Source organism: Alexandromys fortis, unplaced genomic scaffold (assembly GCF_014885135.2).
Source record: "Alexandromys fortis isolate MF-2015 unplaced genomic scaffold, M_Fortis_MF-2015_v1.1 scaffold_143, whole genome shotgun sequence".
NCBI classification, from domain to species: Eukaryota; Metazoa; Chordata; class Mammalia; order Rodentia; family Cricetidae; genus Alexandromys; species Alexandromys fortis.
In genome coordinates, this window is record NW_026068044.1 from 340,911 (window position 1) to 361,147 (window position 20,237).

Consider the following 20,237-nt stretch of genomic DNA (forward strand, 5'->3'; position numbering starts at 1 on the left):
ATAAATGCTCTCTGGGGGCAGATGCTGCACGGGAGCCTTTACAGATACATATCCTGGTGCCTTTGTGTGTCTCTTCCTAGCAGTTTTCTGCTTTCTTTGGAACCCTGCAAAGGTTACTATGCGGTGTGGCATTCCCGGCCTCACTCTGTAAAGATCACTTTTGTCAAAGACCTAGGTATGAACTAACTTAGGAGCAGATGAAAACAGTCGTGAAGAAACGGGACGTCGTCGGCAGCCTGTTCCTCTGAGGGTGCACTATTGATAGCCTTCAAGTAACCAGAGTTTCAAGGAGTAGGAGCTTCTCTGTTTATGTTTTCCTCACCAGGAAAAGAAAGAGACATTCTCTACTTGGCCTGTGTTCATTTCACTCCTGAAAACAGAGGCACACTAAAACAAAAGTCCTCACACCAGAACGAATAAAAACAAAAGGTGCTTTGTTTTACGAAACTTCAGGGAACAGAAATGAAAACTTTAAAACAGAACAAACTGAATAAGAATGAAACTCCTAATCATTTTGTAGTGATTAGGAACTAACTGAGCAATGAGCACTAGAAGCTTTCCTCTCATAATACGGGAGACATCATGGCTTCCTTGAACCTGGTAGAGAGGGCTGCACTAGCTCAGTCAACCGTGCACACAGGCCCATTATTAGTTTAACCTACGGCAAACTATGGCTGATGGGCTAAATCTGGCCGGTTGCCTCTTTGCATATGGCCCACAAGTAATAGTGATTTTCGTATTTTTAAATGATTTTTTTAAAGGCTAGGGTGGCACACACCTTTAGTCCCAGCACTCGGGAGGCATATCTTTAAGGCCAGCTTGGTCTACATAGCAAGTTCTAGTCCAGCCTGGGCTACATCATGAGATTTTGCCTCAAAACAAAAAACAAACAAACAAAAAACAAAAACAAAAACAGAGAAAAAACAGCTGAGAAAAATATCAAAAGAAGATTAGTATTTCAAGGTATGGAAACATGATGTGGAATTCAAGTGTTATAGTATGCATAATTTATATTATTTATATAATGTGCAGAATGCATGATATTACATGACACATGTATGTAATGCCCATGAAAAGGTCCTATTGGAGCACAGCTATCTGTCTGTGGTTGTCTCCAGGCCCTGGCAGACCAAGGTTGTTAACAAGGACCATAGGGCTGTAAAGCTGGAAATACTACCTTTCCTTTAACACAAAGTGTGCTGACCTGTGGTCTAACTTCAGAGGTGGAATTCTATACAGTCTCCACCTGTGTAAGGGCACACCCACTCCCTGCTATTGGAGCTTCCTCTGCGACTGGAAAATACCTCATCAGGGCTAAAGGCCAGGTCATAATAGGAACAGTCTCCTGAAGGTGCTTGCTTAGAATTGGTCCAGGAAGAATACCTTGCGGTTAGATGCTAGCTAGCCACGGTAGCTCCTAGACTACTTTAAACCCGGCTCATCCTACTCTGAGGCTCCTGTAAAGGAATACGTGATTGGCACATGCTAAGGGTATAGGTACCAACTACTTAGATGGCACCTACTGTTGTCTGAGAGTGAGAAATAGGATTAAATCTATAAGGACAGTGTTCATTTATGTTTTAGTCCTATTATATACTTTTACTTTTTAATTTTATTTTATGTGAATGAGTGTTTGACTGCGTGTATGTCTGTGCACCATGTGTGTACCTCGTGCCCAAGGAGGGCAGAAGAGTGTGTCAGATCCCCTGGAACAGGAGTTACAGACAGCTGAGAGCTGCTATGTGGGTCTTGGACTCGAACTGGGGTTCCTCTGGAAGAGCAGATCTTTTTTCCTCTTTGGTATTTGGATTAAACTCTGGCTCCTGTGCATGACAGTTAAACCATTCCACTGCTGAGTGACACCCTAAGCTGGGGAGGAATATTAATGGGAATGTAAGGACCCACCTGGACGTGTTTCTGCCACAACCGGGCCAGCAAGATCAGAAGGCTTCCCGACCCCCGCCTGGTTGATGGCGCGGACGCGGAACACGTAGCTGACACCCTCCTGGAGGCCTCGCACCTGGAATCACAGGTTTGGAGTGATGAGTGTCTGATGTCACAAGAGCAGGTGTGCTCTGCCTCAGTAGGTGTCAATCCCTCGTCAAGGAAACAAGGCTTGTGCTCCAGGGCTGCCTCTGCCATCCAGGCGGCTCTGACTTTGGGCTCGCCTCTCCGTGGACCAGCTGTCAGAGGATGAGTTGCTAAAATCCCTCCCAGCCCTGTCATTCTCATAGTCTCTCCCAAATCAGAAACATGTTCCATGTTCCCGAAATGTATGCATGCGTTGGATGAATTAGCTGCTTTATTCTTTGATCCAAAAGATAAACTACCGAGTGTTCAAAATAGCATTTCTGTTACACACCCCACAGTGATTCCCTTGGCAAAAAGACATTTTGTATTTGCCCCAAAGTTCATTACAGAAGCTGGAGAGATGGCTCAGACCACTGGCTGCTCTTCCAGAGGACCCCACTTCGATTCCAAACACCCACATAGCAGCTCTCACCTGTCTGTAACTCCTGCTCCAGGGGATCTCACACTCTTCTGCCCTCCGTGATCACTAGGCATACACACAGTGCACAGACATACAAGCAGTCAGAACACTCATTCACATCAAAATAAAAATAAAATTGAAAAGTATACTACAGGACTAAATCATAAATAAACATTGTCCCTGTAAATGTAATGCCTATTTCTCACTAAATAGGAGACTAATATAACTGTGAACTTAAACACTTGTGAATAATCTAAGTGTATTAAAATTCTATACCCTCTTAGAGAACCAGCCCATATGTCCATCAACAGTTGAATTGATGAAGGAAATTTGATACATTTATACAATGGAATTTTATTTAGCTGTAGAATGAAATTATAAACTGGGCTGGTGTTGGCTCATGCTTTTAATCCCAGCACTCGGGAGGCAGAGGCAGGCGGATCTCTGTGAGTTCGAGGCCAGCCTGGTCGACAAGAGCTAGTTCCAGGACAGGCTTCAAAGGTACAGAGAAACCCTGTCTCAAAAAAAAAAAATGAGAAATGGGTGGAACTGGACATCAGGGTGCTAAGTGAAACATGCAAGTCTCAGAAAGACGAAGACCTTGCTTCTTCTCATACATGGAACACAAATGTAAATGCTTACATATGGAGGACATGGAAAGAGAAAGGAAAAGGCCGAACGTGAAGGAGAAAGGGGAAGAACAGAGGTTAATGGAGCTTCTGGGATATAAAAATGATATATACAGGAAGGGGAAAGAAGCAGCAACAGGGCATGGGGAGAAAGCAATGGAAGCTGGGAGGAGGCTGGGGAAAAGGATAATGATATATGTGTTTAAGAGTGTTACAGTGAAACCCATTGCTTTGCATGCTAACAGAAATAATTAAAAATATTCTACATCCTTGACTTTTAAAACGATTTATTACTGTTGTCTATAAGCAGTGGACAGGGATACCGGCCATGCCACAGCACACACGCAGAAGACAGAGGACGACCTGTGAGAGTCGGCTCTCTCCTTCCACACGTGGGGTCTGAGGACTGAACTCGGCTAGCCAGGCCTGGCAGCGAGTGCCTTTTCTCGCTGGGCTCGGCAAGTATCAGCCTTACGCCCAAGGGTTTTTTGTTTGTTAGTTCCTAAGTTTTCATGTGTGTGAGTATTCTGCCTGCTGGTATGTTTGTGCACTACATGCTTGCCTGTGAAGGCCAGAAGATGAGGGCATCAGGGCCCCGGAATCTGAAGTTACACATGGTTATGAGTGGCCATGTGAATGCCCGGAGCTGAACCCGGGTGCTCCGCATGGCAGAGAGGTCCTCCAGCCCTCAGGTTTAAATGCTCAGGATGGTTGCTGAGAACATGTTTCACAACTTTGTGAGTTGTTTGGGCTCTGTGTTGTTACTGTTCCTAGTATTAACAATGCTGTTGACATTATCAAAATTCTTTTTTATTTTTAAAACATATAATTTAAAAGAGTTGTTTTATATCATTTTGAGTGAGGTAACCCAGACCCAGAAAGACAATTATCACATGTACTCACCCATAAGTGGTTTTTAAACATAAAGCAAACAAAACCGGCCTACAAACCACAATCCCAGAGAACCTAGACAACAATGAGGGCCCTAAGAGAGACATACGTGGATCTAATCTACATGGGAAGTAGAAAAAGACAAGATCTCCTGAGTAAATTGGGAGCATGGGGACCTTGGGAGAGGGTTGAAGCGGGAGGAGAAAGATAGGAAGGGGAGCTGAGAAAAATGTAGAGTTCAATGAAAATCAATAAAATTTTAAAAAAGAGTTGTTTTAGAAAGGAATTTAGGTATAATTTCTCCCCATCATTCAAAATTTGATTTAAACCAAACAGTGCTGGGGAACATGTAGTCAAACAACAAAGCTTTTTGACTCGGAATGTGCTATGCTCTGACTGTTAGATTTTAGATCTAACTGCTGGGCTGGGTTCTGATGGCAGCAGAATGTGATCACACAGTGATAGCTCTCACTGGGACTAATGAATTTTGCTTTCTGATTTTGTTTATGAAACAAGGTCTCGTGTAGACCAGGCTGGCCCTGGAACTTAGCAGAGGCTGACCTTGAACTCCTGGTTTTCTTGCTAGGATTACAGGCTTGCCACCATACCTAGCTGAGATACTGAATTTTCAAAAATAACTTCAAAATTGAAGTAAGTTCGGTCTGTAAATGAACTTAAACTAGGGCACTGGCAGAGGGCACAGAATGCAATGTATTCCAAATTCTACACTGAGAACAGAACAGGAACAGAGAGGTCACCAGGTGCCTGTCCCGAGTGCACCTGCTGCATGGGTGGTGAGTGGCTGTGAGCTGGGCTTCTGTAACACAAGGAAGAGACCGATGAGACAGTACACCTGCGCTCTTCCGTCACTCTGGCCCAAGGACAGGAGCATGACTAACTCACAATCTATGCACACACACTCTTAGATTTCTTTTCTTTCCTATTATCTCACCAGGGATTATATTGTCTCCTTCCATCCGCTCCTGTCTTACTCCTCTAATTATCACTACAGTTGTGAACTGCTTCGTGGGAATGCAGTATGGAAATTCTGCGTGGCTGTGGTAAAGTCCCACTAATTAAGCTATAAACTACGGAATCATAATCGTTGCCCACTATGGATTTAGGGTCTTTGGGCACTCATCTGTGCCTAGCCCAGGGGAAAACACCCCTTTGCAGCTCCCAGCCCGCACACGTGCGAGAACCTGTTGCGTCCAAGCAGCGTCTGTGTCGGGCAGGCACAGGTTCAGTGAGCACACTCAGGGAAACTGGAGGCAGCGCCATGGTAAGGCTGAGACAAAGGTCAAGAGTTGAGTGAAGCCATTCCAAGGAGCTCCGAGTGCTCCTGTGAGCACAGGCGCGCCCCGGTAAGCAGGGTGAGACAGGGCATGACTCCAGCCAACCTGCGGTTACAGCAGGACCAGTGTGAACTCTGAAAAAGGGCACCCTCCAGGGAAAGGGCACTGTCAGAAACGATTAGAGGAGGAATGGGGGTCACCTTTGGGGGACAGCAATGAGCAGCAACGTTTTAAGATTGGGCAGAACAAAAACTGTGAGAGGGGTATGTCGAGGAGCCAAAGAGGGAAAGGAGAGGGAGGAGGGAGCTGGTGGCTGCCTTCCAAAGCCAGATTAAGGAATTCAGGTGAAATGTCACCAAACAATTTCAAGCATCAAAAAATTCCCCAGCCTTAATTGCTGCCAAGTGGATGGAATCTTACCAGGGGCTCGATATATGAACTTGACTCTGACGGTGTTAGCTTAGTGTTAGTAGCTTTCCTCTTTAGAAGGAAAAGACATCCTCTCACCCTCAGATACTTGTTCCCAATGGCTGCCTCATTGAGACCTCGCCACTGGTCATCCTTGGCACTGGCTTCCTTCAGGTCCACAAAGTAACCAGTGACTGGAGTCCGCCCTGAGTACACTGGAGGCTCCCACTGGAGAACCAGGGAGCTCTTCCTGACTTCGCTGAGCTTCAGGCTGTGTGGTGGTCCTGAGGTAGGGAGAGAGAGCAGCAGAAGTCAGTGTGCCCGAGGAGACTCACGATGCGTACATTCACACCCACACCCAGGGTCTATCAGCTGACTCTCCTGCTGCTGTTCTCTACAGCAATCTCTCCGTCTCCTGAAAGACGCATGTTGGGACCACTGCAAGTTTCCATAGCAACTACTTAAGTTCTGCAACTACTTATGGCACAGGTGGTCAAGGGCATGCCCAGATGCCCTTTGGAGCTGGATCAAGCACCCCTCGGGCTGTTCTTGGGTGGACGAGTCATCGCTGATTTCAATCACTCTTAGGGCAATTAGTAGACAGTCCGCAGAAGGCAAGGGAATTGATAGCACTCTGAAGAAAAGACACTATGATGTGTGTACACGGCTGCATTTCTAAAGAGTCTGAACTATGATGTCACCACTTGTATCTTTGTGTCTGCTATTCAAATGATTTACATATTTTTTTCCGAATAACAACTTCTGTCTAGACAGCCAATCAAAACCACCTGAAGTGACTCACAGTGACCTGACGTCAACTGTCATAAGGTATCAAACCATGTGGCAGAATATAAATAAAAATATGGGTCTTTGATTATAAAAATAACCAAATTTGTAGTCATATTAGGTATGTTTTCAAGGTTAAACATATATTTAGATAAATAGTCTTTAAACACTTCAAAGACATACAGAAAACCCCGAGACTTTTCATGACTGTGAGGTATTATAACTGTAATTCTTACCTCACGACTGTTTTGTTGTGTAGAATTTTATTATGTTAAAGTTAAAACATTCCTTTTTAATTATACGAAAGGGAGAGATGCTGTAGAATAAGCTTTTTGTACACTGTGAAAATATGTTGCACTCATTGGTTTAATAAGAAAGCCAGACTAAGAAAACCATGGGAAGGAGGCAGAGTCACCAGCCAGACTCTGAGGGAGCAGGCCATGTAGAAAATGAAGTAACAAGCCATGAGCCACACAGCAGAACATAAATCAATAGATATGGGTTAAGTTGTAAGGACTAGCGAGTAACAAGCCTAAGCTATTGACCAAGTGTTTATAATTAGTAACATCTCAGTTATTTGGGAGCTGGGTTCTTCTGTAGACAGGGTTCAGACAGAGGAAGGAGTGGCAGAGTGAGTGGAGTAGGCAAGGTGGCTGTCCACACAGGGTGTATTCATGTGGCCTAGAGTGTTTATAAAATCTATGATTATATCATGACAATGATTAGATATGTTGATGATTAAAGCCAGGAGTCCTGTGTCATTCAGAATATTTAGGTTTTGGGAATCAATGCCAAAACCAGAAGCAAAGTTAGATCACTTACAATGTGCATATTACTAGTTGGGACCTTGATACTTAGGAAGTCTGTTTGTAGTTGGTATTTGTATGTGTTTGGTTTTATGGCACTCTATGAGATGTAAACATGAGTAGGTTTTTCTGCTTACTTCTTTTTTTTCTTCCTCATGTACACAACCACCTCCATGATAAACCTCCACAGCAGACCAGATTCCCAGACTGCTGAGGGAAGAGGATGGTGTGTGAACATAGAGATGCTAGAGCTTAGGAGAGAGGCAGGCACACATCCTGGGTAGGTACGATAAGCCCATGTAGAACTACGACAAGGGAGGAGGACAGACAACAGGGAGAAGCCACCATCTTGGTTGGGTCTCCAGAAGGAGAGTAGGTTTTGATAGATGAGCGCTTCAAAGCAACGCAGCTGTGAAGGACACAGGAAGTGGTTCTAATAATAAATAAATAAATAAATAATAATAAATCTGCTGTGGGATATGAACTGATTCTCTCAAGAGGCCTTTAAGAGACAAAGGAAAAGTCTGGAAGCCCTTCCACATGCTCACCCAAACTGTGCTTCTGCCAGTCCTCCAAACAGAGGCTGGGCAACGGCAGCTATGGGTCTCAGTTGAAAGAGTAGCAGGGGGAATTAATTTTCAAGTTTACATTGCTAGCTATCATTCACCTATTATTTAATGCGATCATGAAATATTTTAGGTAAGGATAGCAAGCATATTCTCGTCTCTTACGTGCCATCTGGGTAGTACTTTAGTTAACTCCCGCTTGTGGATTTTGCTGGAGGAAAGGCACGGTTTGCACTTTACCTGGGACAGCGATGGTCCATTCTTCACACCTGAAGCACTCACTCACTGCAGAGGGGGCCCCCAGCCCTGCGATGTTCATGGCTGACACTTGGAACTGGTACACTGTGTTTTCCTTCAAGTTGTCAATCTATAACATTGATAACATCACAAGCAGTTGTTCAGCGTTTTATTTATTTGACTCTGTGTCACAAACATACCCTATGGTGATCTAGTTTTATTCCGTGTGCCTAACATTTAACCTATGTACTCTACATGTTGGATATATCCTAAGGTGACCCCAGTAAATCACACCCTTTTATAATCACATTCCTGCCTGTAGCCTAAAGAACACTCTCCTGTATCCTGTTCCAGGGAATCTGATGCCCTCTCTTGGCCTCTAAGCGTACTGGCACGCACATAGTGCCTATTCAGACAAGCAGATATACACACATACACACAAATAAAAAAAATTAAAAAACAGTAATTGTACCAGGAGTGGTGTTGGACAACTTTAATCTCTCAGCACTTGGGAGGCAGACATAGGTGGATCTCTATGAGTTTGAGGCCTTCCTGGACAAGACAGCTAGTTCCAGGACTGCCAGGGCCCTGTCTCAAAACAAGACAAAGCAGAAACAAACCAAAGGCCCAGGTAATTAATAATATTAAAATTCACAAGTCAATAAAATATAGTAGCATACAAACCAGGAAGAGGGTAAATGACATACTTTGAGGTTTTATGTTTCTGAAATGAGGGTAAAAGAAAGAGAATAACAATGAATTCTAAATGTGTTCAGCTACCCATAAGAAATCAACAGGATCTATGATATATTTGGAAAGACAGAGCCCAAATCACAGGATCTATGATATATTTGCAAATATAGATCTGAAATCATAGGACCTATGATATAATTAGAAAGAGAGACCCCCAAATCACAGGATCTATGATAGATTTGCAAAGATGATCTGAAATCCCAGGACCTATGATATAATTAGAAAGATCGACCCCAAATCACAGGATCTATCTTTCAAGGCAGAGTAGGAGGAGATGCAATGTTTAAACTATGCCCAGAGCCAGTACAAGACCTCAGTGCATAAAGACACTGCCAAGCCGGACACCATGAGTTCAATCCCCAGCACCACAAGATGTGAGTGTTCTCTGACCTCTCGATAGGTGGGTACACACAAAATTAACAAATCTATACAAACGTTTTAAATATCCAAAAGTAGTCAATAAAGAACAGATCCAATAGAAAGTACAAAATTAGGTGATTAGGTTAAAATAAGGTTAATATTCCTACACGACATAAAATATAAACTGTCAGACAAATGGAACTATACTTTGGTTTTATTTTTTTGTTTGTTTTTGTGTGTGTGTGTGTTTTTTTTGTTTTTTGTTTTTTGTTTTTTTTTTTTTGCTTTTTTTGAGACAGGGTTTCTCTGTAGTTTTGGAGCCTGACCTAGAACCAATTCTTATAGACCAGGCTGGCCTCAAACTCACAGAGATCTGTCTGCCTTTGCCTCCCAAGTGTTGGGATTTAAGGTGTGCACCACCACTGCCCCAGCTTGAACTATGCCTTTTTTTTTCTTCTTTTACAGAGTGTCATTAGAGCTCAGGCTGGTCTTAAATTCTTACCTTACTTGCAGAGTGCTAGGATTGTAAGCCTATGCCACGTGACTTAATGTTGGGCTATTTTGAAGGGATGCATAAAAAGTATTACAGAAAGATCGAAAATTAAACAATGAAAAGTTACATGCCGTGTAAACACCAGCCATTGTTGTGAATCATCATCTAAGTATCTGCGTTTTCAGATGGTCTTAGAACCCCTGTAAAAGGTTAGTTTGACCTCAAAGGGGCTGTGACCCACAGGTTGAGAACAACCGGTCCAGATCATCTTCAAGTGCAGAAACTCTGTGATCCTGGCACAAAGGAGGCCTTTCCTCAAAAGGGCACAAGATCACTGACCATGTTTACAGCACTAAAGGTTGCTGCAGTTCAGTAAGGAAGCCATGAGAAAAATGGGCAAAACTACGAGCAGGCATGCTATGAAGGAGGAAATAAAAATGAAGCCTATATACAGGAAAAGACATTTAAACCCATTTGACACTCTGATGATCAAAACTGAGGATGTCTGAACAGCAAAATGTGGGCAAGGATGCAGAGTAGGAACTACACACTTTAGGAAGCAGTACAGAGAAAAAGTGGAAGAAAAACAGAGCCACGGACTCAACAACTCTACTTTGGTAATCGCTTAGAGAAACCATTGCTTATAGGTACTATCAGGTATGTTCATTGCTATATTGTGTGATGTAGTAAAAAAATAAATAAATAAATAAACTACACGGCAATCAATAAGGAATGGAAGGCATATTATGGTAAAGCCACATGGTGGAATACCATATGTAATTTTAAAATAGCTGTACATAGCAACATGGAAGAATTCAAGGATACAACTTTGTAGCTGGGTGGGGTGATGCATGCCTACAGTACTAGTACTTTGGAGGGTAAGGAGAAGAATTGCAAGTCTGCGGTTAGCCTGGGCCACATGAAGAAAACTTGTGACAGAAAACAAATAGAATATTTTGTGTCAGCATCCTGGTCTGTGTGTGACATTTCATACATTTCAAATATTAGCTAGAGTGTGGCACTGACTTCCAGGTGGACTATTTCCTGGCCTGCTCTGGCCTTGTTCTGGACTTTGACTGTGTAGGTGTCTGTGAGTGCTGGGGAGCTGGCAACTGGGCCCAGCAGGTGATGCTCTACCAAAGCTGTGCCGACAGAGAGAGCCACTGAGGATCTGTGGCAGGTAGTGTAGTAGAGGGCTCCCCAACAGGAGAATATCTGTTCCCCTTTCTGGCCATCACAGCCACATTATAGGAGGAGGGTCAAGTAAGCTGGCCATGTCATCATGAGTTTAACTGTGAAAATTGAAAAAAAAAATCCAGAGTTATAGGATCTAGCAATGTCTGAAGCTAGTGAAATGATCACTGATGATTTATAAGTTTTGAAAGAAAATACCAGTTTTCAAAATAAATGCACATTTTGAAGTAAATATTCTAAAAGAAAAAAATCATGCTTACCCTGCTTAGCTAGCAATACTAATCTTATCTACCAAGGGATATTTTTCACAAAGTCACACCAGTGTTGACGATGAACACTGGCAGAATGACACAGACCCTTTAACAGGTCCTGGGTGTGTACACACAAGCACCGTCTCATTCGCAGGATGCAGCCCACCACAGAGACACAGGCTTGCTTACCTTGTATGCTGCATCACTGACGGCCTTGATGTTGGCTTCTCTCCACTTTCCTGGCACCCCACCGATTACCTCACGGTAGTTCACATAGTAGCCCGTAATCTCTGCCCCTCCAGTTGTATCTGGTTGCTTCCATCCAAGAACCATTGAGTCCCGGAAACTTTCAAGACAAGTGATGTCATAGGGTGGAGATGGTGCCGCTGTTGTGATATAAACAGTTCGTAAGAGGAAAATGCACTTACAATTCTGTATACATTCACCATCCCTACCTGGTGTGCCATGCATGAGGGTGCTGGTTGTAGTATACAATGAAAATGTGAGATTGAGCTGAAACTTGGCACCTGACTTGGTGTATGAGAAAAAAACATAGACATCGAGAAAGTGTACTGAAATCACTGAACTGAGCTTTAAAAAACACATCTGGCAAAATGCTATGTCCTCAAAATATGGTCTTTTTCCCACAGGAAGAAATATTTTCCTCAAGATGGTTTTGTTTTTATTTGATCTCCGATGAAAACAGAATGTGTACGTATCTTGGTTTCGGTCTCGGTTTGCTTATTTGGCATCTCCATACAGTTCCGATGGTTTCATATTCATGGGCACTTACCCCGAGGCTTTGTGTACACTCCAGTCAGGAAAATATCCTACATCTCAGTTAAACACACCTTTAAAAATATTCTCTAGCACAAGACACAATCTGTCCTGTGGCTTCTTCTTGGTAGATATATGTTTATCACAATGTTTTAAAATCACTCCTGTGATTTTAGATTCCTGGTGCTAAAATGTTTCACATAGCACAAGATACTATGTAGTGATCATTGCATTGTTAGTGCCTAGCTAGAAAACTATCTGAAGGATATTTCAAAACTCCTTGTACACTTACATGGCTTTGCTGGTTCCCTTTACATTTGACCATTGATACTTTTCAATGAAGAAATAAAGATACATTGATAGCAAGAAATCTATCTAGACATGCAGTACATCAAGGAAATTTCCAAAGATTTGTTTGGATTATAAGAGTTACATAAATGATCACATTCCTATTCAAAACAACTTTCAGAATAAAGAAAACCTTGAGAATAAAGTTGTCTATCATCTATCTATCTATTATCTATCTATCTATCTATCTATCTATCTATCTATCTATCTATCTCTTTTCTCTCTCAGATCACTTATAAGGATGGACCCTAACGTGACTATTACATTTCTTCTTAGTTAATGGGATGAAAAAGGGGTCACAGCAAAAAAGTAGAGGAGTTATAAAAGCTGGGGTGGGTTAGAGATGGGGAACAGATAAGAGGCACCTAAAATATGTCCGCACTTTATGCAACATTGTCTCCTAGAACACACACGTAGCCCACAGCACCAGCCACTCACATTTAGCTTTCTAGTAAGCCATCTTCCAGGAGCCCCTTCTGGGAAGAAGTATCATGCCTCACGGAACATAGTTCTCTATAGCTACAATACCATTCCGAACGTTTTGGAGCTGCTAAGAACTAGTGATCTGAATGAAGTACGAATGATCACTTAAAAGCCTGAGTTGAACAATGGAAGGTAATAACTCTGTCACTTCTTTACGAAATGTTTTCCTCTACATGTTCTGAGCATGAGCATGCTCATGTCAAGATCAATCAGCTTCATACAGCTGGGGTAATCATCAAGTCCTTCCTACCCTCATGTCTAGGACCTAGGGTATCTCCCCTCATTCAAAAAGGTCTGTAAACATTTTGTCGTGGCTAAGAAGAAGAGATAGTGCATAAAAGTCAATCCCACATTTGATAGTGACTTTGACAGTGTATTAGATGAAAGCATGCTGAATAGAAACACAAACTCAGAACCAACAAATGAGGACCGAACACGGATGAAGCATATGATCTGGACAATGAGAGGTGAGGACACTGATGGAGACAGATGGAGAGCTGGACTTGGCAGTTCTCACCTACTGGGTCCTTCTTCTTTTGCGGGGGCTCAGGTTTACTTTGCTCCTTGGGAGCTGCCTTCTGTGATGGCGGGCTGAGCTCCTCCTGAACTGATTCACTTACTGTACTCACTTCTGCCTGGCCCCAGCGGGAAGGGCTACTGGGTGCTGAAGGTTTGTTAGGTTTGCTACTGAGCAAAGCATCTTTTTGAGAGGTTGCTGGGGAGGCTCCATTCACGCCCCCCCTGAAGTCTGTTAGTCCAGCAGGTGCATCCCTCAGTTGAAGCCACACATCTGGAGACACTTCTCCCCCTACAGTCACCAGACAACAGAAACGACGACGTGAGCCAGACCCTGTACGTGTTACTCTTGGATCACAGAACAAACAGACGCATTAGGACTATAAGCAGAGCAGAAAACAATCTTGGTTTAGCATCATTTACACCAGGGAACATTTCAACGTCTCCATATTTTGAAAAAAGAAGAAGAAGAAGAAGAAACAAGAGCAAAACCAAGCCACAGACAAAACAGGAACCATTTCTTCTTGCGGAACCAGCCCGAAGGGTTTAGTTTATACAGGGAAAAGCAATTCTTGAGAAATGTATGCTCTAATAGTTAACATAATAGAGAAAGGACCACAAAATTCACGAGACACAATATTAAAGATCCTAGCTGTATAGCAGAATCATGACCGTTAGTGCAACAGTAACGAACTGTACCTCCCAACTGCCAAAAGGACATGTCTGCTACTGTCTACTTAAAATAATGTCAAAGAAGAAAACTAATGTTAAATATAGTTGTGGTGGTTGTTGTCCTATTGCTTTGAATTTTGAGACAGGGTCTTGGTATGTAACCCAGGCTGACCTTGAGTTCTTAGTCTTCCTGCTTCGGCTTCCTCAGTTGTTACGGTTACAGGTGTATGCATCAGTGCACCCGCCTCTTCTTTTCACAGTGGTACTAGGGCTTTACACATCATCTGTGCGCTCTAGTACTGAGATACATACTCAGTCAAGTATTCCTATTAATATGTTAGCATATTACAGATTTTATTTCCTTTTTTTTTTCTGGATTAGCTGGGTCTCTTCCCCATTCCATCCAAGATTGGAAGGTATAACACATAGATACATATAATTACCTTATTAATTATGTTACTCTGTTATTTTGCAAACAGATGAGACATGATTAAGCAACCCCATGTGTCTTGCATGAGTTTTAGAGGCTTTATAAGAAGCATGGTAATGCACTGTTAGGAAAAAGAAGCCGAGCTCTGCTGCGGACGAAATGGCTTTTAAGTACAAGATGGCAGAGTTACGGTGATGTACCCCTTCATGGCAGCGGGACGGTCCGCCAGGTCCCGGGATGGAATGAAGTTAGAATGAAGTTTCCTACGGTGGGGAGTGTCTGGGGAAACACTGCAGATGCACAGACACCGGTAAGTGATGAAATCTGTAACACACCAGCTATGGAAGGGTCGCTGTCAACTGGAGCCAAGAGAAAGTGACTGTTTAACTGCGGGATCATGGAGTGGAATTAGGAACTTCAAACCATTTATAGACTTGATGGAGAATTGGAAAGTTCATTCTTCCCTTCGGCCAAATTACAAAGAAGGAGCTTACCGATAGCAGCTTTGACTTCGATAGCTTCCGAATCCTGGGAGTATTCACTAAGTCCAGCTGCGTTCACTGCTCTGACCCGGAAGATGTAGCTCTGACCCGTGGCCAATCCATGGCAAGTAAATCTAAAGAGGAGAGAGCTTTCAGAGACTTTCCGAGGAGGGTGAGGCAAAATGACTAGCAGCTTAACTGAATGGCCTGGCTTTACGAAAGATTCATTTTCAAAAATGAGACCTTCAGGTAACATATGCACCTTAGATAAAAAGGCAATTTTGGCAATTTTTAAAATTTGCTCTGTCAAAAAAATATTAGGAGTCTTGACTTACCTTGAATGTTCATCAGAAAATGTTCAACAGGGAACAATGATACTACCTACCACATACTGATTCTGCATAAAGGTGAGCTATCTGGTCTTTAAAATACAGTAGTAGGTCTGAACAAAGGAAGCACATAGTGAATAATAGGTGTGTTGACAATATCATGAGTAGCTATTTCAGGTATATACTTAAAATGTAAGGTACTGATAAATCCTGTCACAGACACCTAACCACTACCTTCTTTATGCCAGGGAAGGCATCGTCGCATGAGAAATTACACTGGAATCTGAAATAAAGTGAAAAATGGTTCCCAGAATTACCTCTTGGATATCAAGATCCAACAATAGAGTACGAACCCATGGTGTCTCCCATTCAAAACCACTCTCCTCCTCAACGGCGGTGACAGCTGTACGTAGCATTTCATGAATCAACGTAACATTAAGTCGGCCTTGAAGATTGTAACCCAGGAAATAACAGGTCTGCTAAGACTCTATCCCACTCACTGGTTGAGCAGTTGATAAAGGGAGCCGTACTTTTCAGTCTAGCGTCTACTTGGTTGGGTGAATATTATTGAACACCTTAGGGGTGAAGACATCGGAATAGTTACCACGGGTATGAAGAAGACTAACAACGGTGTCTGCCCTTCATTGGCTCCTGACTGCCCCAAGATGAAGATGGAATGCGCGGCTATTTCAGTGAAAGGAATGAATGCTGTGTGGAGCACACTGCTGTCTTCCTTTATCTGCTGGTCTCCAGCCTCTTGGGGTCCGGTTCCATTGGGAACCAGATTCTCTGGGAGTGTGCAGCCTTTGGAAAGGGCTAAGACGGAAGCTGCCAACAAGCCCATCAGACTCTTCCTAGGGACCACGTCTCAAGTTGGCCCTAAATAAAGCAGGCTCAACTGGCTGAGAAAATAATTAAAAGCAAGACAAACAACTCTCCCCACACTGAAAACAGAGAGAAAAGGAAAACTATCAGGATGCCCTTGTTTTGATGGCGCTTTCCCTCTGCCTGGTCCTGGGCTTGATTACGGTGATGTGCAGAACTTGGGAAGTGCTAATATTCCATTTTCTGTTCTTTTAAAAATACCATGTTTGGTACAGCCTGTTAGGTCTCACATGTGAAAGTTCAGAGAGGAACAATGGGAAAAGATAATTCAAACAGAAAGAATCAGAAAAGAACAGAAAATGAACTTTTGAATGATATTCTGTGTTTCTTTTAAGTATTTAACACTACAAGTCTTTGTTTCCAAATGTATTGCATTAGACATGCTCAGCTTTAAATTCATTTGGCTATTTAAAGTAAATGTGTATTCGTGTTCTTAAAAAGATTTTTTTAACTATATCTATACATGTGGGTGGTGGGAGAGAATGTGCCTGCGTATGGAGGTGAGGCCAGGAGAAACTATCAGACCCCTGGAATTGGAGTTATCCGTGACTGTGAGCCATCCAACATGGGTGCTAGGAACTGAACTTGGGTCCTCTGCAAGAGCAGTATACACTTCTGACTGCTTGGTCCTCTCTCTAAGCCCATGTGTGTTATTCCTCTACCGGCTGTATGCACTGCATGTGGCTTATAGTAATTCTGGAGCACACACACACACGCACACACACACACACACACACACACACACACACACACACACACATTACCGTGAGCCCTTCACAGGGTTGTTGTTGCAGGGCTCCCATTTGCCAGAGCCAACCACACTAGACTCGATGTAGTAACCAACTAGTTCTTTGGCATCCTTGGACTCCTCCCAAGAGACCACCACTGAGGTATCTGTATTTCTACTTGGGATGATTTTTCCAGGGGGCTTGGGGATATCTATGTAAAAGAGAAAATGATGATCAGACTCAAGGTGGTTTAGCATACTTCTTTCCCATTGCATACGTGCAAGCACACGTGCACAAATGTTTACACATCATGTTAAACATACATTTGCTCTGTTTTATAATGTATTCTGCTCAAAATGTTATTTAGGAAGCATAACAGTAAATGAAATACCTATGGACACTGAAGAATAGTCTTAGCTGTCAAAATTCATGAAGTTTACTTTGCATAAGCAAAACTACACTATTTTATTCTTGGCTTGGGATTTTCTCTCGCCACCATGCCACGGTCGCTCAGTCTGATCCCACACTTACCAAGTTTGTCCCCTACGATGGTCACTTCTGTTGCCTCTGAGGGTTCACCGACTCCTGCCGAGTTTGAGCAGCGGACGCGGAAGCGGTAAGATTTCCCCTCCACCAAGTCGAACAGAGCGAAGCGAGGCGACTTCACGGGGAGTTCTGTGTTGACACGCTGCCAGTTTTCTGTCCCCACGTCACACTGCAGCAGGAACAGTGACATCACTGGAAGCCCCCGGAGCACAGAGGGACTCACACTTACCTGCCAACAACCACCCCTGTTTCTAGAGCTGGGCTGGAGAGGAGGTGTGGGAAAGGACAGCTGAATGCCACAGACTTCCACATCAGCTGTGGCTTTGAGCCGTGTGATAAACTTACTTCACTTCACTTGTACATAAACATATTTGTCAGTCTACTTAAAGAAGTCTTTATTTCAAGGTTAGCTATTTTTCTAGGTCTTAGGGTAGAGGTCATCATTTCAATGAACTGTTTTCAATACCTAAATTTGTGCAATTTTGCTATGGATGTTATTTTAGTTGAGGTTATGACTCAGGGCATCCTTCTGGTGCACATCTGGCTGCCGCCTCCTCAGAAAGGCCTGGATACATCCCTGCCTTCACCAGTTCAGAAGAGTCTGGTCCTTCTCTCATCACCCTCTAGCTCTTGCCCTGCCGTGTGTCACTATTGGAAACTTGTTCATTTGCTCTCTCCTCTACCGGAAAGTCAATTCCATGAGCTCAAGGGACCTCCTTGCTCACTGTCCTGCCTCAGCCCAGAAGGACACTCAAAGTTTCTTCTCTGATTATGGAGATAAAAAGATGCTCCTCTGTGAAAATGTGTCCAAATTTTAGAATAAACCATAAAATATATTTTAAAAACAAATTTAAATATATTGGAAGGTATGGGGCTACATGTATGTCATCTCAGCCCTCAGAAGGCTGAAGCAGGAGAATAGCCGTGAGTGTAAAACCACTCTGAGCCACACAGGGACTTCGGCTGGGATGCTGAGTTAGACTCTGTCAAAAAAAAAAAGTGAATAAATAAATCTTATCCTTAAAATATGACCCCCAGTGACTTGGATGAAGAGGTGAATCACGATTTGGCGGGAGTTAGTCAGCACAGTCATAAGACAAGTCATAGGCTTTCTCTAACCCTACCATCCAGCTCTGCTCGATATCAGCAAAAGCACAAATTTTGTTGCTCTTGCCTGAGTGTGCTATAGATTAAAAAATCATTTTCAAAATAATCTTCAGAAATCTACATTTTATGACAGGCACGGAGGCTGTCAAAGACGACACAGAAGTTTGTACCACACTATTCAACGTGACCACTACTGACTTGACATGGGATGTATTCAGTAGCACAGCAGAAGGGACCCAAGGGTCTGATTCTAGTTAGTAATGAGCTGGGTGGCCTTGGAATGTGAAATGAGTGCTCTCGACCTCCTTGTTATCATCTGTTATGAGGCAAATTTATCAAGGCGAAACTCTAGTGTTTCTGCGATATATTTCATGATAATGTGTCATTTGTACGTGTGATCTGCCCCTAGGAGTGATGAAATTGCCCCCACATCTTTATATTCTTGACATACCTCCTCAGGGGAATGCATAAGTAATCATTCATCATTTTTACCTTCATAATAAAAACAATAGTTACTTTCTCTGTGCTATGGATGATGTAAGCCATCATAACTAACCCTCTCAGCGGCAATCCCACCATTCTTGAGAGGAGCAGACTTCAGCTTTGGAAGCAGTTCAAACAATGCAGGGAGAGTGCCTCTTATTTCAAAGGCGTGGAACCACAAGTGTGTGTGTGTGTGTGTGTGTGCGCGCGCGTGTGTGCACGTATGCGCGTGTGTGAGAAAAATCTACATATACTTTACTATTTAAGTATCCCCAATCCAAAATCCAAAACATTTTGAGTGTCTTGTTGGATATTGAATTTGGATTTTTAAATTACAAATGTTCAGCCTATAGCTGGATTTATGGCCCTATGCCAAGATTATCCATGTTCGAATCTTACTTCTGCCTTGTACCTACTGTGCAATCTGGAGAAAAGTATAAGTCACATCAATTATTCAGTTTCCTTATCTATAAAAGAGGTATAATGAAAACAAAAGTATGACCCTAACAGGGTTTCTTTTAAGAATTAGAGAGTTAACTAAACGTGCAGTCCAGTGATGGCCTCTGGCAAACCCTCTTATTTTTACTTCTATAGACAGGAGCCGCACTAGCAAGTAACACTGCTTTGTGCCTGACATAACCAGATTTTTGAAAGGGAAATGAGAGAAAGTACCCAAGATGTGAAATATCTGAGGGAAAGGTTGGGGGCTGAAAAGAACGCATTAGGATAGGGGAGTTTAAAAGGAAGACCCTGATTCACCCAGTTCTTTCACTATTGAGACCTCAGTTTCAACCATCTTAGGAATCATAGGCATGACTTCAATGTTTGACTATAAGCCTGTAACATGACAGACCCGTTCACAGTTTATGCACAAATCCCAGGTAAAAGTTCCAGCAAACACAAGCGCAGGAGATAATACTGTGCTGTATAAACATTTTAGGTGGGTGAAAAACATGCCAGTAGGTGAACCTCTGCAAAGACTAACACCTCATAAATGGTTCATCAGAAATAATTAGACTCATAGTAGAATTGCTGGATATTTAGAGAATTCTGCAATTGCATCCTAGGCCTCTTAACATCGTCTGCATCCTTATTTCTCCAGCATCCTGGATGCTGTAAGAGTAGAAAACACCCTGTGCAGCTTCTCCATAAAATGCCATACTCTTAAATATTATCTTCTCTTCCATCCAACTATGATGTGGGATGTCCTGTGTATGTGTTGCTTTGAATAAAGCTGTTTCGGTCAATGGCTTCGCATAGGAAAGCCAGGCAGGAAATGTGAATATATATA

General features: G+C 42.8%; 1 protein-coding gene across 4 annotated transcripts in view; it reads right to left on the bottom strand.

Moving 5' to 3' along the window:
* Myom1 (myomesin 1) overlaps window positions 1-20,237 on the bottom strand; it is a 135,256-nt gene that overhangs the window by 38,704 nt on the left and 76,315 nt on the right. For 3 of the 4 annotated variants that reach the window (XM_050166185.1, XM_050166184.1, XM_050166187.1), the window contains 8 exons: window positions 17,342-17,525; window positions 16,847-17,021; window positions 14,881-15,002; window positions 13,286-13,576; window positions 11,350-11,546; window positions 8,113-8,239; window positions 5,814-5,998; window positions 1,906-2,020 (listed from right to left, as the gene is read on the bottom strand). In XM_050166185.1, coding sequence (XP_050022142.1) covers window positions 1,906-2,020; window positions 5,814-5,998; window positions 8,113-8,239; window positions 11,350-11,546; window positions 13,286-13,576; window positions 14,881-15,002; window positions 16,847-17,021; window positions 17,342-17,525 — 1,396 coding nt within the window. The remainder of the gene's footprint in view (window positions 1-1,905; window positions 2,021-5,813; window positions 5,999-8,112; window positions 8,240-11,349; window positions 11,547-13,285; window positions 13,577-14,880; window positions 15,003-16,846; window positions 17,022-17,341; window positions 17,526-20,237) is intronic. The other variant, XM_050166186.1, reaches the window with a different exon arrangement.